This window comes from Procambarus clarkii, chromosome 33, assembly GCF_040958095.1.
Source record: "Procambarus clarkii isolate CNS0578487 chromosome 33, FALCON_Pclarkii_2.0, whole genome shotgun sequence".
Lineage (NCBI taxonomy): Eukaryota > Metazoa > Arthropoda > Malacostraca > Decapoda > Cambaridae > Procambarus > Procambarus clarkii.
Window position 1 is genome coordinate 40578343 of NC_091182.1, and position 25421 is coordinate 40603763.

Below are 25421 nucleotides of genomic sequence, written 5' to 3' on the forward strand. Positions count from 1 at the left end.
CTGAGATCCTTCCTTATTTGTGTCCATCCATGGTGTGGTTGATAAGACGACGGCCTCGTATTTAAGACCCCTCGATCCTAAATTGGTAATCCGACAGTTGGTTTTTAAATTGCCCGAAACGTTGTGGGTATTAGTGGCTTTAGGTGTTGTATGTACTAGCTTTATCTGTAAATCCAACATTGTTTGTAACTTTTCCTCTATGTATGTACTTTTCCTGAATAAAAAAAATGAATTTATTTAATTTAATTTATTAACTTGTCTATGTACACACAGAAATCACACTAACGTGATGCATTAAGGCAGTGGCTGGGATGCTCCCGGACGCAGGTTCGAATCCTCGTCACGGCCCTTGTGGATTTGTTCAACTTGTCTATGTGTTCTGGAAGTTTGTAGTTGTTATTGCTATTTCGAATTTGCTCTGGGTATCTATGTCGAAGGTGACCAAATTTGAAGGTGTTTGATCACTTTAATTGAGTTGAACTTTGTGTGTTGGTTAGGTTTGAACTTGTGGCTTTATATTTGTGGTCTTTCAGCAGGTAGTCTTGTCCAGTGTGACTTCTTTGTTTTGCTGGCTAATTTTAACTAAATTTAACCTTTTGTATATTTTAGATCTTTTTAATTACGAAAGTACTTAAGGAAATTCCTGGTTCAATCATTCCTTCCTGGTCTGACACAGGCATATATATAATATATATATATATATATATATAATATATATATATATATATATATATATATATATAATATATATATATATATATACATACATATTTTCTTTGCGGCAGCTCCAGGAATCAGTGTCCACGCCGCCTCAATTTTCTAAATTTAATCAAGTCTTCTAATGATTGGTCTGATCAATCAGGCTGTAGGTGCATTCGACTCGCAGTTCGACGTGGACACCGCAGGTAGGCTAGCCTTCCCAAGTTCACTCCTGATTACAGATATGGCATATAAGTCCTCGTAATAACGCGATTCATATTAGAGCATCGAGACCTCAATTCTTACCAGGAAGACTTTTGACCGCGATAAGTGGGACTAAAAAGAAATATTATTTCGGGTGAATAACGAGAGTAATTACGTGTACTTAAATGTGCTACCTCATTACAAACTTCAGTTACGAACTTTTGACAAGGTTGAAAACCTGTGGAAACTTGTTTAGCGTACCATGCAGGGATAAAAATGTCCTTTGATTGACGGAAAAGTTTTAATTCCTTATAAAGAGTATATAGTTCTATCATATACAGGTTGGAGAATAGGCAACCAGCGAAAACTTCAACAAGCAAGAAGAAATGTAAATCAAAGCTTTATAAACTTTGCAAATAAAGGCACGATGTTATACAGAGCTCTAACGTGCAGTGAGAAGCACTGATCAAAGATCTAAGCTCACGGATGTTGAGCTCCACCAGACAGTGAGACGCACTGATCAAAGATCTAAGCTCACGGATGTAGAGCTCCACCAGACAGTGAGACGCACTGATCAAAGATCTAAGCTCACGGATGTAGAGCTCCACCAGACAGTGAGACGCACTGATCAAAGATCTAAGCTCACGGATGTAGAGCTCCACCAGACAGTGAGACGCACTGATCAAAGCTCCGCCACGCTGTGAGACGTTCTGATCAAAGCTGCATAATGCAGTGAGACGCATTGATCAAAGCTGCATCATGCAGTGAGACGCATTGATCAAAGCTCCACCATGCAGTGAGACGCACTGATCAAAGCTCCACACACGGCAGCACAGCTCCCTGGCACACAGAGAAACATTGACCAAAGCACCACGAAGAGCTACACAAAGCAATTTCATGGCGGCCAGAAGTCCTCCACACCCCATAAAGCAAGTCCGGCCTGCGGCGCCCAAGCACCTTACACACTGGATCTTGGGACGTAAACCCAGAGGAGGTTACACTCAGCTCCTCGGTGTAGGTACACTCTTAAGGTTACTTCCCTCCGCTATTACACTCAGGAAACTCTTCAGGCTGGCTAGTAAGGCGCTAGTACGGGGCTCCTATTGTCTAATAACTATGACAAAAATGGAGATTTGTCTGCTTCACATTTTAAAGTTACAAGGCCTATTAGTAGTCAATAAAAATCGGTATTAAATAAAGTATTCGATTTTATTAGTAGGTCTAGTAGTCGTATTATCAATACGATTAATAGGTCCAAGAGGATTTGTTAAAATCTTGAAGATTAAGTCATTTGCTGTGGATGATTAAAAATTATATTATATAAAAACGTCTATATCGGAATTACGGAATTAATTATACAGACTGAGTATTTGTTATATATAATTATTTTTTTTCCTGCGACAGGCAGGCAGTGTATATATAGAGAGAATAGGTTTATATCCAGGTTCCCTCCCAGGTGGCACTACTGACCCTGCCCAGGATGTAACCCCACAATAAGCTGACTCCTTGGTACCTATTTATTGCTAGGTGAACAGATGCATTAGATGATAGGAAATGCGCCCAACCATTTCTGTCCCTCCAGGGTTCGAACCCAGAATTTCTGATTCTGAGTCGAGATCGAACTCGGCTGCATTATAAAGGTTTTATACATTCAGCAAACATAAGTATATATGCGAACAAGCCTGAATGGTCCCCAGGACAATATGCAACTGAAAACTCACACCCCAGAAGTGACTCGAACCCATACTCCCAGAAGCAACGCAACTGGTATGTACAAGACGCCTTAATCCATCTTAATCCTAGTATATATATCTATATAAATGCGAACAAGCTTGAATGGCCCCAAGCCAATATGCAACTGATAACCCCACACCCCAGAAGGATTCGAACCCAGACAGCCAGGAGCACTATGCACCATGACGTACCTGGTTCTTTAACCACTAGACCAACACGACTCTACAAAAATTTTGGAGGTCGTGAGCATAATATATAAGCACAATATGCTAATATATTATAATATTTATTTATATTTGAGAAAATTCTCGTTTTGAGTTAAAAAACATGTAAAAGTTTATGAATGCGTGTGTGGGGTCGACCGCTGGATGTAATGGACCTGAGTCGAGGACGGGTTGCTTTAAATTCTTCACCCACATGCTTCAAATACAAATAATTACCAACAGACTAACCTAACCTATGCCTAACTATACATAGAATTTTTATGTATAATAATATTAATTTATATATGAGAAACCGATTTTTTAATTCACAGTATATTGAAATTAATGAATGCGTCTGGGGAGGACGGCCGCTGCTTTAACTAGCCTAGTGTGCCGACGGGTTGTCTGGAGAGGACGGCCGCTGCTTTAACCAGCCTAGTGTGAGGACGGGTTGTCTGGAGAGGACGGCCGCTGCTTTAACCAGCCTAGCGTGAGGACGGGTTGTCTGGGGAGGACGTCCGCTGCTTTAACCAGCCTAGTGTGAGGACGGCCGCTGCTTTAACCAGCCTAGTGTGAGGACGGCCGCTGCTTTAACCAGCCTAGTGTGAGGACAGGACAGAATAGCGAAAATTACTGTAATTGAAAGAGTGGCCTTTATCCTCGCTGTGATCTATAATATCCGGGGACGCACATTGCCTAAGAGGCAGACCAGTATGTAGATGTTCATGAATACGGTGTTTTTAAGGATTCGTGAAGTATTTCCACATATCGACTGCTACAGTTCGAACATTTAAACAGATAAACAACACTAGACTCGAGTTCAAAGGATTTCTGGGTTTGAAAGTTTCCAATGGTATTGTTGTAGTAAACACAGACTGAAAGTTAATTAACTCGACAAAGTTCATTTGTACAGTTTTATTTTGCCTGACGCTACAAGATGGGTTAACTCTTGTTAACATTATCAGAGGCAGAGTTAGAATGATGACAAAGTTTCTTGCTGCATCATTTACACCAGAGGATGAGGAGAAAATGAAGCACGGCACTTATAAGTACACTGTACAGTGTTAATAAGTTTTACGGGCTATTCATGCCCGTGCCACCTCTTGGGTGGCTTAATCTTTATCAATCATCTTAATAAGAAGCTCAGAGACACATGAAGATGTTACATGGCCAATGACCACATTCACTCTAAACATCTACCACATCTACTCATGCCCGTGTCACCTCTTGTGGTGATCCGGTCATGAAACATGAAGATGTTACATGACCACTGACCACATTCACTCTAAACATCTACCACATCTACTCAAGCCCGTGTCGCCTCTTGTGGTGGTCCGGTGATATAACATGAAGATGTTACATGACCACTGACCACATTCACTCTAAAACATCTACCACATCTACTCATGCCCGTGTCACCTCTTGTGGTGATCCGGTCATGAAACATGAAGATGTTACATGACCACTGACCACATTCACTCTAAACATCTACCACATCTACTCATGCCCGTGTCGCCTCTTGTGGTAGCTTCATCAATCAGTCATGTTAATCTCCTCTTTACACGAGAGCTCGGCCAGTATGCTCTATGTCCCATCGTGTTCCGGAAAGTCAGCAGAGTGAAATTCGGAATTATTCGGGGATTAATCCCTGACTTGGTTTCCCTTGGTGTGTATTGCCTCCCTGATGGCCAGCCTTCTGTTGTCGCTGTATAGATAAAGCAGAATAAAGCAGATATCTGCTGTTGTCGCTGCAGATAAAGCGACAATAGAGATCCCTTCTGTTGTTGCCGTACGAAGATTTATTCAGAAATCTTTTGCGCACATATTCGGAATTAATTGTCTGCAGTCTTGTTCAGTTTGCTAATATTTCATCTATTTTAAAAGATAAATTATTCTTGTAGTGATTTGAGTCTTCATTAGTATTTGTTTATCAACAATTTTAGTCTTATTCACAAATTTGTTAGTCTCTGCTCAGGATTAAATATATATATATATATATATATATATATAAATAAATATATATATATATATATATATATATATATATATATATAGTATATATATATATATATTATATATATATATATATATATATATATATATATATATATATATATATATATATATATATGACCATGTCAGACCACGGAGGAAAAATGAAACAGGAAATTTCCTTCAGTACTTCGTATATTAAATACATCTTCTGAAGATGTATTTAATATACGAAAGTACTTAACGAAATTTCCTGTTTCATTTTTCCTCCGTGGTCTGACATTGTCACATTCTTAATCACGTGTTTATTTTCGTGATATACACACACATATATATATATATATATATATATATATATATATATATATATATATATATAAATATATTAGTATATTTTGGTAGCAGTCTTTCCTGTAGACATATATTATTAAATATGACCGAAAAAGTAAGATTAATAATTTTAACACGAATTTTCTCAATCTTTCGTACATTACGCTTCACTGTTAGAGGTAAATTAAAAATCAATTCTCCAAAATTCATTTTTATTTCTAGTCTGACGCGACACGGGCGCGTTTCGTAAAACTTATTACATTTTCAAAGACTTCACAAATACACAACTGATTAGAACTTACGTCTCTCTGATATTATATCTACATTTGAGTGAGGTGGGAAGGATGATGTGGCATTAACACAAGACAGAACAGGGGATATTAATAGGGTATTAAAAGTATCAACACAAGACAGAACAGAAACAATGGGTATTGAATAGAAGTGTTTGTAGAAAGCCTATTGGTCCATATTTCTTGATGCTTCTATATTGGAGCGGAGTCTTGAGGTGGGTAGAATATAGTTGTGCAATAATTGGCTGTTGATTGCTGGTGTTGACTTCTTGATGTGTAGTGCCTCGCAAACGTCAAGCCGCCTGCTATCGCTGTATCTATCGATGATTTCTGTGTTGTTTACTAGGATTTCTCTGGCGATGGTTTGGTTATGGGAAGAGATTATATGTTCCTTAATGGAGCCCTGTTGCTTATGCATCGTTAAACGCCTAGAAAGAGATGTTGTTGTCTTGCCTATATACTGGGTTTTTGGAGCTTACAGTCCCCAAGTGGGCATTTGAAGGCATAGACGACGTTAGTCTCTTTTAAAGCGTTCTGTTTTGTGTCTGGAGAGTTTCTCATGAGTAGGCTGGCCGTTTTTCTGGTTTTATAGTAAATCGTCAGTTGTATCCTCTGATTTTTGTCTGTAGGGATAACGTTTCTATTAACAATATCTTTCAGGACCCTTTCCTCCGTTTTATGAGCTGTGGAAAAGAAGTTCCTGTACAATAGTCTAATGGGGGGTATAGGTGTTGTGTTAGTTGTCTCTTCAGAGGTTGCATGGCTTTTCACTTTCCTTCTTATGATATACTTTTAATACCCTATTAATATCCCCTGTTCTGTCTTGTGTTAATGCCACATCATCCTTCCCACCTCACTCAAATGTAGATATAATATCAGAGAGACGTAAGTTCTAATCAGTTGTGTATTTGTGAAGTTTTTGAAAAATGTAATAAGTTTTACGAAACGCGCCCGTGTCGCGTCAGACTAGAAATAAAAATGAATTTTGGAGAAGTGATTTTTGATTTACCTCCAACAGTGAAGCGTAATGTACGAAAGATTGAGAAAATTCGTGTTAGAATTATTAATCTTACTTTTTCGGTCATATTTAATAATATATATATATATATATATATATATATATATATATATATATATATATATATATATATATATATATATTATATAAATATATATATATATATATATATATATATATATATAAATATATTAGTATATTTTAGTAGCAGTCTTTCCTGTAGACATATATTATTAAATATGACCGAAAAAGTAAGATTAATAATTTCTAACACAAATTTTCTCAATCTTTCGTACATTACGCTTCACTGTTGGAGGTAAATTAAAAATCAATTCTCCAAAATTCATTTTATTTCTAGTCTGACGCGACACGGGCGCGTTTCGTAAAACTTATTACATTTTCAAAGACTTTAGTTCACAAATACACAACTGAACATACGTATCTCCGATTTTATATCTACATTTGAGTGAGGTGGGAGGGTGATGTGGCATTAACACAAGACAGAACAAGAGGGGATATTAATAGGGTATTAAAAGTATCAACACAAGACAGAACACAAACAATGGGTATTGAATAGAAGTGTTTGTAGAAAGCCTATTGGTCCATATTTCTTGATGCTTCTATATTGGAGCGGAGTCTTGAGGTGGGTAGAATATAGTTGTGCAATAATTGGCTGTTGATTGCTGGTGTTGACTTCTTGATGTGTAGTGCCTCGCAAACGTCAAGCCGCCTGCTATCGCTGTATCTATCGATGATTTCTGTGTTGTTTACTAGGATTTCTCTGGCGATGGTTTGGTTGTGGGAAGAGATTATATGTTCCTTAATGGAGCCCTGTTGCTTATGCATCGTTAAACGCCTTGAAAGAGATGTTGTTGTCTTGCCTATATACTGGGTTTTTTGGAGCTTACAGTCCCCAAGTGGGCATTTGAAGGCATAGACGACGTTAGTCTCTTTTAAAGCGTTCTGTTTTGTGTCTGGAGAGTTTCTCATGAGAAGGCTGGCCGTTTTTCTGGTTTTATAGTAAATCGTCAGTTGTATCCTCTGATTTTTGTCTGTAGGGATAACGTTTCTATTAACAATATCTTTCAGGACCCTTTCCTCCGTTTTATGAGCTGTGGAAAAGAAGTTCCTGTAAAATAGTCTAATAGGGGGTATAGGTGTTGTGTTAGTTGTCTCTTCAGAGGTTGCATGGCTTTTCACTTTCCTTCTTATGATGTCTTCGATGAAACCATTGGAGAAGCCGTTATTGACTAGGACCTGCCTTACCCTACAGAGTTCTTCGTCGACTTGCTTCCATTCTGAGCTGTGGCTGAGAGCACGGTCGACATATGCGTTAACAACACTCCTCTTGTACCTGTCAGGGCAGTCGCTGTTGGCATTTAGGCACATTCCTATGTTTGTTTCCTTAGTGTAGACTGCAGTGTGGAAACCTCCGCCCTTTTCCATGACTGTTACATCTAGAAAGGGCAGCTTCCCATCCTTTTCCATCTCGTAAGTGAAACGCAGCACGGAACTCTGCTCAAATGCCTCCTTCAGCTCCTGCAGATGTCTGACATCGGGTACCTGTGTAAAAATGTCGTCAACATACCTGCAGTATATGGCCGGTTTCAAGTTCATGTCGACTAAGACTTTTTGCTCGATGGTACCCATGTAGAAGTTTGCAAACAGGACACCTAGGGGAGAACCCATGGCGACCCCATCTACTTGCTTATACATGTGCCCATCCGGGCTCAAGAAGGGTGCCTCTTTAGTACAAGCTTGGAGTAGTTTCCTCAGAATATTTTCTGGCATGTCAAGAGGAGTACAGGCTGGATCACGATACACTCTGGATCACGATACGTATCTCCGATATAAAATCGGAGATACGTATGTTCAGTTGTGTATTTGTGAACTAAAGTCTTTGAAAATGTAATAAGTTTTACGAAACGCGCCCGTGTCGCGTCAGACTAGAAATAAAAATGAATTTTGGAGAATTGATTTTTAATTTACCTCCAACAGTGAAGCGTAATGTACGAAAGATTGAGAAAAATTCGTGTTAGAATTATTAATCTTACTTTTTCGGTCATATTTAATAATATATAAATATATATATATATATATATATATATATATATATATATATATATATATATATATATATATATATATATATATATATATATATATATATATATATATATATATATATATATATATATATAGTATGTGTGTGTGTTTAGTTTTTATATGAAATCAACACATAGTATAGTCCTTAAGGAAGTTTTAAGTTCAACCTCCACATAATGATAAATGAGAAGAGGCAGTTCACAGTCTTTGGTCCATCATGGTCCATGGACCATCATGGTCCCTGGACCATGATGGTCCCTGGGGCCATGAGCGTGACATTAACCATATAATTTATCATAAGTGGCATTTTATCACATCAAAATCCTAATTTAAGAAGATGAATATTTAGGGAAAGATTTGAGATATATTTCCCTAATGTCGCAATTTTTGCAATATCAGAGATGAATTGTAGGTCAATATCGTCTCATTTTTCCCACACTGATTATGTAGCATAAGTCCCACGTTGCAATATTGATCATTGCACTGAATGAAGCTGTTAATTATACAAAAGCTTGCAAGACGAGTTCTAGATGAGGGGGAATTGTCAGGTGGGAAAGAGAAAGCCATTACGACTATAATAACACTGTGAAAGGGTCAGGATAAGGATTTGGGATGGGGCGAGGGAGAGGAAAGGAATGATGCCCAACCACTTGTGGACAGGTCTGGGATTGAACGCCGAGCTGCATGAAGCGAGACCGTCGCTCTACCGTTCAGTCCAAGTGGTTGGGTTTGTTCTAGATGGAAAATATGAATTGTTAAGCATGTTTGTTCTCGTGTTTGAACATGTTTGTAAAGAACATATTTGTTCTTCAGTATATTATGTTCCAATGACCGGAGTTTAGTGATACAGAGGAAAACCGAGAATAAGGGGGCATCACAGCCCCTTTTCCCTATACTACCGTCTATTGTCGTCTCCGTCTCAAGGCTCGCCCGTCCGTCCAGACGGGCAGGTTCACACCTCCCGTCTCCACGCCCCGTCCCTCTGGGAAAAACATTAGAAAGTCTGCAAGAAAGCTATTTATGGCTGGCTAATGAAATTTTGTGAGCTTCCTTCTCTTGCACTGTAATTCACCAGAATGATTAAGTTTTACATTATATGGCCTTGTATATATATATATATATATATATATATATATATATATATATATATATATATATATATTTATATATATATATATATATATATATATATATAACTCTCCAAATTAGATTTTCACTCTTGTATTTGGCTCGACGCTAAGAATGCGTTTCATTGTCTCTTGTTAACATTGTCAAAGGCAGAGTTGGAATGATTACACATTATCTTGCTGCATGATATATGTGGGCTTTGTGTACATATCATGCAGGTTGTGTGCTCTGTGTGGTTGGGATATCCCAGGGTTGTCTGTGTGCCATGAGTGACTGGTTGGGATATCCCTGCGTCATCGCCAGGAGTTTGACTGGGATACGAATACTACATTTCAATGCCGGGTGTGTGTGTTTGGGATATCCCAATCACGGGTTTGTATGAGCCACGCATGTTTGGTTGGAATATCTCAGGTTTGTTCTTGTCCTGGCCCTGAGAGATTGACGTGGGATATCCCAGGCTTGTTCTTATCCCGGCCCCGAGAGTCTGTGGTGGGATATCCCAGGTTCTTCGTCTTCTGAGCGAGTCATGTCGCGTCGCCTCAACACTGTCACTTTAAGAAGCAAAATTAACGCGAGGACTGAAGATGGGGGAGAAACACATATCCTTGAAGATGTCTCTCTAGTAACTTCCTCGCTCGCTTCCTCCAGCTCCTTGCCAACTCACTCAAGCTATTTCTTGACTATTCATCGGTATATTTAGACTTAAAACCGTGCGTATATCTGAGCCGCCATGTACGGAATATATCTGGACAAGGAGTGAAAAATATGTTAAATCCCCCCAAAAATTGTTAAATGGTTTACTGGTTCGACTTCTCCATCGCGACTTGAGGACAAACTTGGTCAGGTAAAAAAGCAAAGGGGTAGAGCGCTTAATTGGTCTTTATTTCAAGACCCACACACGGTCTGAGGCAGATAGTTTTCCCCGGCTGATAGCCAGGAAGGGAGTCGGGGTCCAGGAGGCAGGACTCGCTAAAATAGGACCGCGGCGGGGGCGATGAAACACATTCTCATCTGCGTCGCAAAAGAAACCGGTGGAAAAGTGTGTATAATTACACCGCGGTCTTGTGGTGGTGATGGGGCGGGGTGGAGGAGGGGGGGGGGGGGGGGGGTCGTCGGCTGGGGTGTAGGTGACAGGGGGGGGGGGGGAGGGGTAGGGGGGGGGGGAAGATCCAGCATCAAAGGATATCAACTGGTTCTGGAGGCTGTGGATTGCAAGGGTCACTATGCCCTTCATCCATCACCCGTCTCTATGCCTTCACCCACCATACTCGCCTCCCATACGACTCACTAACCATCCTGCGCCCGTGTTGCAATAGGCTGCGCGTGCTACCTGCAACTACTCACAGCTCAGTGAACCTTGAACCCACCCCCACCCCCACCCCCCCCAAAAAAAATCAGCTCATATGACTGGTTGTATGCGGACAGCTTTATCACTCAGTTATCCTGACGATGAGCGCCAGGTTGGGTCCACATGAGCCCCATGTTGGGTCCACATGAGCCCCATGTTGGTGTCTACATAACCACTATGCTGGATCCACATGTCAGGCCTCAAACCACAACCACCAATAAACTTCACTTTAGGTTATATAACTTTGATATCTATCTCGAATATAATAATTTGTTTGTCAAAATATCACACTGTTGGTGAACAACACATTTTTTTTTATTTTTTGTTGTTTTACCTACATTAAAATGGTTTAAAGTGTTGTTGTTTTAGTAAAGTTTTGGAACTAATTTCATCGCCTTGAGCTTTATGAAAGCAATTCTCATGCTTCAGAACGCAATAAAACCCTCCAGTTACAGGAGTCTCAAACGTCGTCTGTATTTTCCTAATGCTGACAGTTGGCCAAATTGCTTTTAGCTCCGTAAAAAAAGTTCACTGAACCAGCTAATGACCTTTATACAATGATCCCAATTAGAGAAGCTGTCAATGTAAGGAAGTAGCCAAGTTATTCTATTGGCCTTTGAAGGATATGGGTTCCTTTTGTGTGTTTTCTTTGTGTAAGTTTTTTTATCTAAGAGCACACATATACACACACACACACACACACACACACACACACACACACACACACACACACACACACACACACACACACACACACACACACACACACACACACACACACACACACACACACACACACAAATAAATCTTGCCTTACAGGCTTGATAGAATTCTACGATCAGGTGACACAGATTAAGCAAGAAAGAGAGGGCTGGGCGGACTGCATTTTCTTGGATTGTCGGAAAGCCTTTGACACAGTACCGCATAAGAGGCTGGTACATAAGCTGGAGAGACAGGCAGGTGTAGCTGGTAAGGTGCTCCAGTGGATAAGGGAGTATCTAAGCAATAGGAAGCAGAGAGTTACGGTGAGGGGTGAGACCTCCGATTGGCGTGAAGTCACCAGTGGAGTCCCACAGGGCTCTGTACTCGGTTCTATCTTGTTTCTGATATATGTAAATGATCTCCCGGAGGGTATCGATTCATTTCTCTCAATGTTTGCGGACGATGCTAAAATTATGAGAAGGATTAAAACAGACGAGGACTGTTTGAGGCTTCAAGAAGACCTAGACAAGCTGAAGGAATGGTCGAACAAATGATTGTTAGAGTTTAACCCAACCAAATGCAATGTAATGAAGATAGGTGTAGGGAGCAGGAGGCCAGATACAAGGTATCATCTGGGAGAGGAAATTCTTCAGGAGTCAGAGAAGGAAAAAGACTTGTGGGTTGATATCACGCCAGACCTGTCTCCTGCAGCACATATCAAGCGGATAATATCAGCGGCATATGCCAGGCTGGCCAACATACGAACGGCATTCAGAAACTTGTGTAAAGAATCATTCAGAACTTTGTATACCACATATGTCAGGCCAATCCTGGAGTATGCAGCCCCAGCATGTAGTCCATATCTAGTCAAGGATAAGACTAAACTGGAAAAGGTTCAAAGGTTTGCCACCCGAGCTGAGAGGTATGAGCTACGAGGAGAGACAACGGGAATTAAACCTCACTTCACTGGAAGACAGAAGAGTTAGGGGGGACATGATCACCACATTCAAGATTCTGAAGGGAATTGATAGGGTAGATAAAGACAGGCTATTTAACACAAGGGGAACACGCACAAGGGGACACAGGTGGAAACTGAGTGCCCAAATGAGCCACAGAGATATTAGAAAGAACTTTTTTAATGTCAGAGTGGTTGACAAATGGAATGCATTAGGAAGTGATGTGGTGGAGGCTGACTCCATACACAGTTTCAAGTGTAGATATGATAGAGCCCAATAGGCTCAGGAATCTGTACACCTGTTGATTGACGGTTGAGAGGCGGGACCAAAGAGCCAGAGCTCAACCCCCGCAAACACAACTAGGTGAGTACACACACCACGTATACAACATATACCACATATGTAAGGCCAATCCTGAAGTATGCGGCCCCAGCATGGAGCCCGTACCTTGTCAAACAGAAGACAAAGCTAGAAAAAGTTCAGAGGTATGCCACTAGGCTAGTCTCAGAACGAAGAGGCATGAGTTATGAGGAAGGGTGAGGGACTGCACCTCACGTCACTGGAAGACAGAAGAGTTCGGGCAGACTTGATCACCATATACAAAATTATTAAGGGAATTGACCGGGTAGACAAGGATGGATTATTTAACACGGGTGGCACACGCACAAGGGGACACAGGTGGAAGCTGAGTACCCAAATGAGCAACAAGACATTAGAAAGAACTTTTTCAGTGACAGAGTAGTTAATAAATGGAATGCACTAGGAAGTGATGTGGTGGAGGCTGACTCCATACACAGTTTCGAATATATATATGATAGAGCTCAGTAGGTTCAGGAATCTGTACAACAGTTGATTGACGGTTGAGAGGCGGGACCAAAGAGCCAGAGCTCAACCCCCGCAAGCTGGCTGAGAGGCAGCCTGGGATTGAGATCCCTGGCTGTCTCTCAGCTCCTCTCTGTCTCTCAGCTAGTCTCCCTCTCATGGTCCATCTCAGCATCTCAGGTCAGCTCTGCCTCACAGCCCCTCTTTATCTCTCACCCATTCTTTATTAGACCAGACCCTCACCGCCTCATAATCACTCATTACAGTCTGGTGATGGAAATTGGAAATGGTGACTGAAGGGACAGATGAAGGGGAATTATACCTCCCTATAACGGCTGGAGAAAAAGGTCTTGGAGTGGACGTTACGTCAACCCTAACTCCTGAGGCTCTTATAAACAGAGCCTAGGAGGTACTCCGCCTAGAAGGTACTCCACCTAGGAGGTACACCGCCTAGGAGGTGCACCGCCTAGGAGGTACACCGCCTAGGAGGTGCACCGCCTAGGAGGTACACCGCCTAGGAGGTGCACCGCCTAGGAGGTACACCGCCTAGGAGGAAACTAGTTTTAGAGTGTGACGCCCCATCATGGAGGCCCCATCCAAAGAAACACATAAGCAAACTCGAAAAGTTTCAGAAGTTTGCAACGTGGCTCGTCCCACAATTGGTGACAATGGGGTGTGAAGAGAGACTGAAAGAACTAAATATGACGACACTAGAAAAGAGGAGAAAGAGAGGTGAGACTTGATAGAGGCCTATAAAATACTTAGCGGGATTGACAAAGTGGAAGAAGAGGAAATGTTCACAATGTATACCAGTAGACCAAAAGGACATGGATGGAGGCTTGAGACTCAGCTGAATCACAGAGATATTAGAATGTTTTCTTTTAGCGTAAAAGTAGTGAACAAATGGAATGAACTAAAGGAGCAAATTGATGAAGCAAACTCCATTTATAATTGTAAAAGTAATTATGATAAATAAGTAAATAAGTGAAAAAGTAAATAAGGAATGTTTGACTTTACTTGAAGGATGTAGTCCTACGGTGCCCACCTGGGCTAGGGCTGACTTACAAGCCTCTAACACTTGTTATCAATAACGTAAAATGCCTCAAGCCAACGACACCAGATCCTGAGGAGCTCTGGTCAGCTCAAGGTCGTATCTGATCCCCTCCTGGTGATCCAGAGAAAACACAGTAATCGGTTGCAGGCGATGAGTCACAATAACGTGGCTGAAGTAGTCAAGCACAATCGACTTGAGAATGGTCCAGGACAGACCGGAACGTCGTCGACCCTTCACCTTCTAGTGTGTGGTCTGGCCAGCATCACACACAGATCTCTACAGTGGAGATCTGTGCACATCCTGGACGTAGAACAAGTCTTCAATTGGTAATCCCTCCCTGGCTTCAGCACTGGCTACAGCACTGGCTACAGCACTGGCTACAGCACTGGCTTCAGCACTGGGTACAGCACTGGCTTCAGCACTGGCTACAGCACTGGCTACAGCACTGGCTACAGCACTGGCTACAGCACTGGCTACAGCACTGGCTTCAGCACTGGGTACAGCACTGGCTACAGCACTGGCTTCAGCACTGGCTTCAGCACTGGCTTCAGCACTGGGTACAGCACTGGCTACAGCACTGGCTACAGCACTGGCTTCAGCACTGGCTACAGCACTGGCTGCAGCACTGGCTTCAGCACTGGCTTCAGCACTGGCTACAGCACTGGCTACAGCACTGGCTACAGCACTGGCTACAGCACTGGCTTCAGCACTGGCTACAGCACTGGCTACAGCACTGGCTACAGCACTGGCTACAGCACTGGGTACAGCACTGGGTACAGCACTGGCTACAGCACTGGCTACAGCACTGGCTACAGCACTGGCTACAGCACTGGCTTCAGCACTGGCTACAGCACTGGCTACAGCACTGGGTACAGCACTGGGTACAGCACTGGGTACAGCACTGGCTACAGCACTGGCTACAGCACTGGCTACAGCACTGGCTACAGCACTGGCTACAGCACTGGGTACAGCACTGGGTACAGCACTGGGTACAGCACTGGCTTCAGCACTGGGTACAGCACTGGCTACAGCACTGGCTACAGCACTGGCTTCAGCACTGGCTACAGCACTGGCTGCAGCACTGGCTTCAGCACTGGCTTCAGCACTGGCTACAGCACTGGCTACAGCACTGGCTACAGCACTGGCTACAGCACTGGCTTCAGCACTGGCTACAGCACTGGCTACAGCACTGGCTACAGCACTGGCTACAGCACTGGGTACAGCACTGGGTACAGCACTGGCTACAGCACTGGCTACAGCACTGGCTACAGCACTGGCTACAGCACTGGCTTCAGCACTGGCTACAGCACTGGCTACAGCACTGGGTACAGCACTGGGTACAGCACTGGCTACAGCACTGGCTACAGCACTGGCTACAGCACTGGCTACAGCACTGGCTACAGCACTGGGTACAGCACTGGGTACAGCACTGGGTACAGCACTGGCTACAGCACTGGCTACAGCACTGGCTTCAGCACTGGCTACAGCACTGGGTACAGCACTGGCTTCAGCACTGGGTACAGCACTGGCTACAGCACTGGCTACAGCACTGGCTACAGCACTGGCTCTCAGGGGATTGCAAAACTCCTTCACTTGTGGTCTGGTCAAACAGTAATCGGTTCATCAAATTTATTTTCATTTGGGTAATAAAGGTGGTGGATCCTTTTATGGGACCGACTCAGCACCTATATTGTTTACACTATCGAGGGAGAACACCTGAGAACACCAGGTGTTTAACATATTTATTAAACATAAAACGAAAATATATTTACAAATGGAAATGGGATTATGTTCTACTTTACGAGAGGTCGAAGGCAAATCACAGCAGAGTACTGTCACTTGCTGACTGACCTCGGGTGTCGTAACCCAACCTTAACACTGGTACAATGACCACCTCAGCTATAACGACTGCCTAGCACCACTGCCGTGTGCTTAAGGAGCTCTTGTCGTATGAGCTTTGGAGCTCAACATTGATGCTCGAGACATTAACTTGCATGCACAGTATACCACGTAGACTGACCTATGTTGGAATAACATTCACAAACATGTATACTCGGTCCTGACTGGCACTCTGAGTGGCGTCTCTGTCTGGGCTCACCAACCAGAGTCAAGACCCGCCACCAGCCATGCTGGCTGTGCAATGAAGCACCACAAAATGGGACTCAATGTGTACACAAATAATTACCAGTACTCACTCTTACAGGTACACAGGTGGACAGGTACACCAGATGCACAGGTGCTGAGCCCGAGCTCAACCCCCGCAAGCACAATTTGGTGAGTTCAGGTGCACAGGTACACCAAATGCACAGGTACAGAGGTGCATAGGTCCACCACATGCACAGGTACGCAGGTGCATAGGTCAACCACATGCACAGGTACACCACATGCACAGGTACACCACATACACAATTACACCACATGCACAAGTACACCACATACACAGGTACACCACATGCACAAGTACACCACATATACAGGTACACCGCATGCACAGGTACACAGGTGCTTTAGGCCTTTCCTGGGGTGCCACTTTGGCATGAAGGTTTTTGGTGATTCATGCCATAATAAACTACGCTGATATAGAAGAATCTATTGAGGGTTCACCGTGACATTACATGACAATTGTCAAAATCAAAATGGTATTTTGATTGACGGTTTGCGAAAGAACCAAATGTCCCATTTTCTATGGTTCAAGGTGATGTTTTAAGGATGACTATGGCAATAACATACATAAACTGAGAGAAAATGTGATGCTATTCAGCAACCACTAAATATTATTCTGTTTCATCTAGGTTTCGCCAGCATTGTTCCTACTAATAGTGAAATGATTTTTTGAGGGTGAGAACATTAAATATGACAAAAAACTTTAGGCACTTCGGTGTATGTTCATATACACGGTACTCGTATGGTGTATGTGCATACACGCGGTGCTTTTATGGTGTTTGTATATACTTTGAACATCTATTGTATGACTATAAATCTCACTGTATGATTATGACTCCCATTGTATAGTCAAGACTCCTCGCTCTGTATGATTATTTCTTCTGCCGTGTAGGTAGGGAATTTGGAGTATACCTAGGCTGTGTTCTGTATGATTAATACCTTAGACGACGCACTATACACAGCGCGCCGACCAGTCCTGGGTACCAGGTTAGTACACAGTACTCCCGTGTACCAGGTCACAGTACGCTGTACTCCCGTGTAACAGGTCACAGTACACAGTACTCCTGTGTAACAGGTCACAGTACGCTGTACTCCCGTGTAACAGGTCACAGTACACAGTAATCCTGTGAGTACACAGGATTATATTTGGTATTTCCTGATTCTCACAATTCCTCTCCAGTTTCTTTTTCCCGTTTCTCACAATTTCGCCCCAATTTCAGAGTGGTGTTAGGTGTTACTGGACCACCTGTTGAGGTGGAGCAGGACCTAGCGACCAGCCGCTGTCTCACCTTGCATATATCGCGTTTTTCTGTTAAAAAAATCTGAAGTATTAGCAAAAATTTGAAGCGGTGTAATATTATTGTTTTCTTCCGAGCTTGGGCCTCGAATGGTTAGGAGGGTTGGTTGGGTTCGTCCGCTTCTGGTTAGGGAAAAACAGTCGCGTTTTTTTACGGATTGGGGAATGTGTTGCGGTGAGATTTAATCTGGAAAGGCTGTGTTTCTTGATCTTGGATGCTCAGCTCCTGTTCCTTTCTGTCTGTCTCTTCTCCAATCTTTCTCTCTCAACTTTTTCCTCTCTCCCATTTTCCCTTTCTCCATCTCTGCTTTACTTCCCCTCTGGCCGTCTCTTCCCCTTACTCTCTGCTCCTTATGACCCTCTCTCCCCTCTCTCTTACCCCTCCCCCCCCCTCTCTCCTTCTCCACCTCTTAATACTTTAACATAGCCCCTTCCTATGTTTATGTTCTCTAGTGTTGAAGACTGCCGACAGATGGCAGGATCAAGTCCAAAATGTTTGTGTATAAAGCTTATGGTCAGCTTGGGCCTTTAATGGACTTATAAAACCCACTCCGACTGAAGCCCGGACTTGCTGCCCAATATAAGGGTCGAGGGTAATTCATGACCCGATTGTTAAATTGTACATTGATTGTTAAATTGTAAATTGAATAATTAATCTCATGGCGTGCTAATCACGCAGCGTAAAATGGTGCAGTTATTCCCATTGATCATCTTTAGCTTTGGGAGTGATCAAAGCTGAAGCTTCGATGATAGTTATTATATGGGCAGTTCATCTGTTTCATGTTGTTATGTGTAAAACGTTTTCCTTCATACTACATGGATTTGTTTTCATACATTGAGTGAAATTTTCATCGTGAATGAATTGTATTCACGTAGTTGTATTCACGTAGTTGTATTCACCTAGTTGTATTCACCTAGTTGTATTCACCTAGTTGTATTCACCTAGTTGTATTCCCCTAGTTGTATTCCCCTAGTTGTATTCACCTAGTTGTATTCACCTAGTTGTATTCCCCTAGTTGTATTCACCTAGTTGTATTCCCCTAGTTGTATTCACCTAGTTGTATTCACCTAGTTGTATTCACCTAGTTGTATTCACCTAGTTGTATTCACCTAGTTGTATTCACCTAGTTGTATTCACCTAGTTGTATTTACCTAGTTGTATTCACCTAGTTGTATTCACCTAGTTGTGCTTGCAGGGGTTGAGCTCCGCTCTTTCGGCCCGCCTTTCAACTGTTACTAACTACTACTAACTAATTTTTTCACACACACACACACACACACACACACACACACACACACACACACACACACACACACACACACACACACACACACACACACACACACACACACACACATACACACACACACACACACACACACAACGATTACATTAACATAAGACGAACATCGGAAAGGGACTATGAGAACGATATTGCAATCAAAGCGAAAAAACAACCTAAGTTACTACACAGTCATATAAGAAGAAAAATGTCGGTGAACGACCAAGTGACAAGACTAAGGAAGACAGAGGGGGCATATACTGAAAGTGACAAGGAAATCTGCGAGGCACTGAATGCCAGTTTCCATGGAGTGTTCACTACCGAGCCTGAGCAGCTCCCATTGTTGGAAGGGGTTACCCTAGATGAAAGACTATCAGATATAGAGGTGACAGCAGAGGAGGTAATGAAACAGTTGACAACTCTAGATGCAACTAAAGCAGTTGGACCAGACAAAGTATCACCGTTGATACTAAAAGAAGCAGCACAGGCCCTCAGCGTGCCTCTGGCAATGATCTTTAATGAGTCACTTATGTCAGGAGAATTGCCCAGTTGCTGGAAGAAGGCAAATGTGCCGATCTTCAAGAAAGGTGATAGGGAGGAGGCACTTAACTATAGACCTGTATCACTGACAAGCATCCCCTGTAAAATACTGGAAAGAATAATTAGGCTACGACTGGTTGCACACCTGGATAACATTAGGTTTGTGAACAAACATCAACATGGGTTCTGGACAGGGAAATCATGCCTAACAAACCTTCTGGAATTCTATGATAAAATAACGAGGATAAGACAGGACAGAGATGGTTGGGCAGACTGCATTTTTCTGGACTGCCAAAAAGCCTTTGATACAGTACCGCACATGAGACTGCTGTTCAAGCTCGAGAGGCAGGCGGGGGTGGGGGGAAAGGTCCTAGCATGGATAAGGAACTACCTAACAGGAAGGAGCCAAAGAGTTACGGTAAGGGGCGAGAAGTCGGACTGGCGAACAGTAACAAGTGGAGTACCACAAGGATCGGTGCTGGGACCAATTCTATTTCTTGTATATGTTAACGACATGTTTACAGGCGTAGAGTCCTACATGTCGATGTTTGCGGATGATGCAAAGTTGATGAGAAGAGTTGTGACAGATGAGGATTGCAGGATCCTCCAAGAGGACCTGAACAGATTGCAGAGATGGTCAGAGAAATGGCTACTAGAATTCAACACGAGCAAATGTAAAGTTATGGAAATGGGACTAGGAGATAGGAGACCAAAGGGACAGTACACAATGAAGGGGAACAGCCTACCTGTAACGACGCGTGAAAGAGACCTGGGGGTGGACGTAACACCTAATCTATCTCCTGAGGCACATATTAATAGGATAACGACAGCAGCGTACTCTACACTGGCAAAAGTTAGAACATCATTCAGAAACCTAAGTAAGGACGCTTACTTAGGGCGCTTTACACTTCCTACGTGAGGCCAGTCTTAGAGTATGCCGCCTCATCATGGAGTCCCCATCTGAAGAAGCATATAATGAAACTGGAAAAGGCTCAGAGGTTTGCAACGAGACTCGTCCCAGAGCTACGAGGGATGGGGTATGAGGAGCGCCTGAGGGAACTGTGCCTTACGACACTAGAAAGAAGAAGGGAGAGGGGGGACATGATAGGAACGTATAAGATACTCAGAGGGATTGACAGAGTGGACATAGACGAAATGTTCACACGGAATAGTAACCGAACGAGAGGACATGGATGGAAGCTTGAAACTCAGATGAGTCACAGAGATGTTAGGAAGTTTTCTTTTAGCGTGAGAGTAGTGGGGAAATGGAATGCACTTCAGGAACAGGTTATGGAAGCAAATACTATTCATAATTTTAAAACCAGGTATGATAGGGAAATGGGACAGGAGTCATTGCTGTAAACAACCGATGCTCGAAAGGCGGGATCCAAGAGTCAATGCTCGATCCTGCAGACACAACTAGGTGAGTACAACTAGGTGAGTACACACACACACACACATACACACACACACACACACACACACAGGAAGCAGCCCGTAACAGCCGTCTAATTTCCAGGTACCTATTTACTGCTAGGTAACCGGAGCATCAGGGTGAAAGAAACTCTGCCCATTTAGTTTCTCGCCGGCGCCGGGAATCGAACCCGGGCCACAGGATTACGTGTCCAGCGTTCTGCCCATACGGCTACCGGCGCCAGCGGTGCACCTGTGTCAAAGAAATCACGGGTCCCGACACTCGGGAATTCCAAGGTCACACTCGGCCCTTGAGTGTGAGTGTGTCAGCCTCAAAGGTTAAGGAGGGTAGCATATACACGCACTCAGAACTGTACTATTCACTCGAGTGGCGACACACTCACAGTAGGTGGTGTGAGGAGCCAGCATACACTTGGCTCCTGGCTCTAACACACTCAAGAGTTCTCGTACTCATATTAGGAGTTGGAGCACTCAGTCTAGGTCTGCCACACGCACTCTAGGTGCTGATGCACCTGTTCTGGAGGGGCACATGTACTCTGTGCTGGTTCCACACACCACCTGAGTTACTGAGACCAGCTGACTTATTTTTTCTCTATATCAGTTCTCCTTGATGAAATCTATCTGTCTGTCTGTCTGCCTGCCCCCCCCTCTCTCTCTCTCTCTCTCTCTCTCTCTCTCTCTCTCTCTCTCTCTCTCTCTCTCTCTCTCTCTCTCTCTCTCTCTCTCTCTCTCTCTCTCTCTCTCTCTCTCTCTCTCTCTCTCTCTCTCTCTCTCTCTCTCTCTCTCTCTCTCTCTCTTCCCCCCCCTCTCATTCCTCTCTTTCTTCCTCCCCCATCTCTGTCTTCCTCTCACGGCTGGATATTGAGGCTGTGAGCCATCTTCTCTTAGCTGGAGGCCTCAGATGTAGTCTTCACTCTCACCTCTGACGGGTTCTCCAATAGGATTTTTCTCTGGTTCCATATATCCCGTTTTTTGGCCGGTTCTAACAATTCGGAATTTCTTGGCAAAATTTTTGTATTTCTCTCTCTGAATTATTCTTTATATGATCAAGTTGTTTAGACGAAAATATTAGTTTTTTTGGGGGTCTAAACCCCCTCTTCACTGTCGTGATATTTTGACGGAAATTCGTTGAGATAATTAGTACAATTTCGTGTCTGATGTTTTAGCGTATTGTGCTCGGGTGAGGATTCGTTTTCAGGCGGGTACTCACCAGTGTCTGGTGAGTAAACTTCGAGTGAATGTGATATACATGTGAGTACTGGCATTCTTGGAAAACATGTATGGTCACTTTCACACCACGACTGTTTAGGTCATTTTCCCACCTGGGTGGTTCAGGTCACTTTCAGACCAGGGCCAATTTAGGTCACCTCCAGACCAGGGCCAATTTAGGTCACCTCCAGACTAGGGCCAATTTAGGTCACCTCCAGACCAATGCCAATTTAGGTCGCCTCTAAACCAGGGCCAATTTAGGTCACCTAAGGCCTTTTAAGTGAATTTGTTATATTAAAATGTGTGATTTGTCCAGCCTCATTCAGTTCATAAGGTTTGAAATTGGTACTAAAATAACATATGAGGTTATTTCTCGACCACATTAACTCTGATGGTCAGCCTGATGCATTAGTGGGGGGGGGGGGACTCTGCAACCTTTAATAAATATAAATCTGAGAAATGGAGTGTAATTAGAGACCCACATCTACTACATTATATATCTATTATTGAGACAATTTAAACGAAATATATTTCTTATTCCAATTACGTAATCATAATTAATATATTTAGAGTTGGTTTATCGCTGGTTTGTTTCATAGTGGACCAGAATTTGTATAATTTATATAATTGAAGTTGGTTATGATTCTTATATATGGAGTATACATATATATATATATATATATATATATATATATATATATATATATATATATATATATATATATATATATATATATATATATATATTGTTTTATTTCTATGACATTTTCGCTTTCATTTCTGGTGTGTATGATATTGGCGCTTATTCTCCTCCTCCTCCTCCTAGTCTGGGTTCCATCCAGCAATATTCACCCGGGAATTTTCAGATGAATCAGGTTATTTTTTCCTATGTATGAATTCTGACCTTTTTTTCCCGCGCAGTTGCAATTTCCAGCCACCTGGCGTTCCTGTCTGATATTTCATCTGTGTGTGTGTGTGTGTGTGTGTGTGTGAGTACTCACCTAGTTGTACTCACCTAGTTATGTCTGCAGGATCGAGCATTGACTCTTGGATCCCGCCTTTCGAGCATCGGTTGTTTACAGCAATGACTCCTGTCCCATTTCCCTATCATACCTGGTTTTAAAATTATGAATAGTATTTGCTTCCACAACCTGTTCCTGAAGTGCATTCCATTTCCCCACTACTCTCACGCTAAAAGAAAACTTCCTAACATCTCTGTGACTCATCTGAGTTTCAAGCTTCCATCCATGTCCTCTCGTTCTGTTACTATTCCGTGTGAACATTTCGTCTATGTCCACTCTGTCAATTCCTCTGAGTATCTTATACGTTCCTATCATGTCCCCCTCTCCCTTCTTCTTTCTAGTGTCGTAAGGCACAGTTCCCTCAGGCGTTCCTTATACCCCATCCCTCGTAGCTCTGGGACGAGTCTCGTTGCAAACCTCTGAACCTTTTCCAGTTTCATTATATGCTTCTTCAGATGGGGACTCCATGATGAGGCGGCATACTCTAAGACTGGCCTTACGTAGACAATGTAAAGCGCCCTAAATGCCTCCTTACTTAGGTTTCTGAATGATGTTCTAACTTTTGCCAGTGTAGAGTACGCTGCTGTCGTTATCCTATTAATATGTGCCTCAGGAGATAGATTAGGTGTTACGTCCACCCCCAGGTCTCTTTCACGCGTCGTTACAGGTAGGCTGTTCCCCTTCATTGTGTACTGTCCCTTTGGTCTCCTATCTCCTAGTCCCATCTCCATAACTTTACATTTGCTCGTGTTGAATTCTAGTAGCCATTTCTCTGACCATCTCTGCAATCTGTTCAGGTCCTCTTGGAGGATCCTGCAATCCTCATCTGTCACAACTCTTCTCATCAACTTTGCATCATCCGCAAACATCGACATGTAGGACTCTACGCCTGTAAACATGTCGTTAACATATACAAGAAATAGAATTGGTCCCAGCACCGATCCTTGTGGTACTCCACTTGTTACTGTTCGCCAGTCCGACTTCTCGCCCCTTACCGTAACTCTTTGGCTCCTTCCTGTTAGGTAGTTCCTTATCCATGCTAGGACCTTTCCCCCCACCCCCGCCTGCCTCTCGAGCTTGAACAGCAGTCTCATGTGCGGTACTGTATCAAAGGCTTTTTGGCAGTCCAGAAATATGCAGTCTGCCCAACCATCTCTGTCCTGTCTTATCCTCGTTATTTTATCATAGAATTCCAGAAGGTTTGTTAGGCACGATTTCCCTGTCCAGAACCCATGTTGATGTTTGTTCACAAACCTAATGTTCTCCAGGTGTGCAACCAGTCGTAGCCTAATTATTCTTTCCAGTATTTTACAGGGGATGCTTGTCAGTGATACAGGTCTATAGTTAAGTGCCTCCTCCCTATCACCTTTCTTGAAGATCGGCACGACATTTGCCTTCTTCCAGCAACTGGGCAATTCTCCTGACATAAGTGACTCATTAAAGATCATTGCCAGAGGCACGCTGAGGGCCTGTGCTGCTTCTTTTAGTATCCACGGTGATACTTTGTCTGGTCCAACTGCTTTAGTTGCATCTAGAGTTGTCAACTGTTTCATTACCTCCTCTGCTGTCACCTCTATATCTGATAGTCTTTCATCTAGGGTAACCCCTTCCAACAATGGGAGCTGCTCAGGCTCGGTAGTGAACACTCCATGGAAACTGGCATTCAGTGCCTCGCAGATTTCCTTGTCACTTTCAGTATATGCCCCCTCTGTCTTCCTTAGTCTTGTCACTTGGTCGTTCACCGACATTTTTCTTCTAATATGACTGTGTAGTAACTTAGGTTGTTTTTTCGCTTTGATTGCAATATCGTTCTCATAGTCCCTTTCCGATGTTCGTCTTATGTTAATGTAATCGTTCCTAGCTCTGTTGTATCTGTTTCTGTTGTCC

General features: G+C 42.9%; 1 protein-coding gene across 1 annotated transcript; it reads right to left on the reverse strand.

Annotated features, from left to right (window-relative positions):
• Window positions 1-14862: 14862 nt before the first annotated feature.
• On the reverse strand, window positions 14863-22263 carry LOC123765333 (uncharacterized). Its single transcript, XM_045753881.1, has 3 exons — window positions 22224-22263; window positions 17917-18058; window positions 14863-16186 (listed from the first exon to the last, which is right to left on the reverse strand). The coding sequence occupies exons 1-3, from the start codon at window positions 22261-22263 to the stop codon at window positions 14863-14865; spliced, it is 1506 nt and encodes a 501-aa protein (XP_045609837.1).
• Between the last annotated feature and the right edge of the window lie 3158 nt (window positions 22264-25421).

Coding starts and splice junctions, on each gene's coding strand:
- LOC123765333 (XM_045753881.1), bottom strand. CDS start 22,263: ATGGAACCAGAGAAAAATCCTATTGGAGAACCCGTCAGAG. Junction 18,059..22,223: donor TATTGGAGAACCCGTCAGAG/GTGAGAGTGAAG, acceptor TTTTTTTAACAG/AAAAACGCGATATATGCAAG. Junction 16,187..17,916: donor AAAGAAACTGGAGAGGAATT/GTGAGAATCAGG, acceptor CTGTTTGACCAG/ACCACAAGTGAAGGAGTTTT.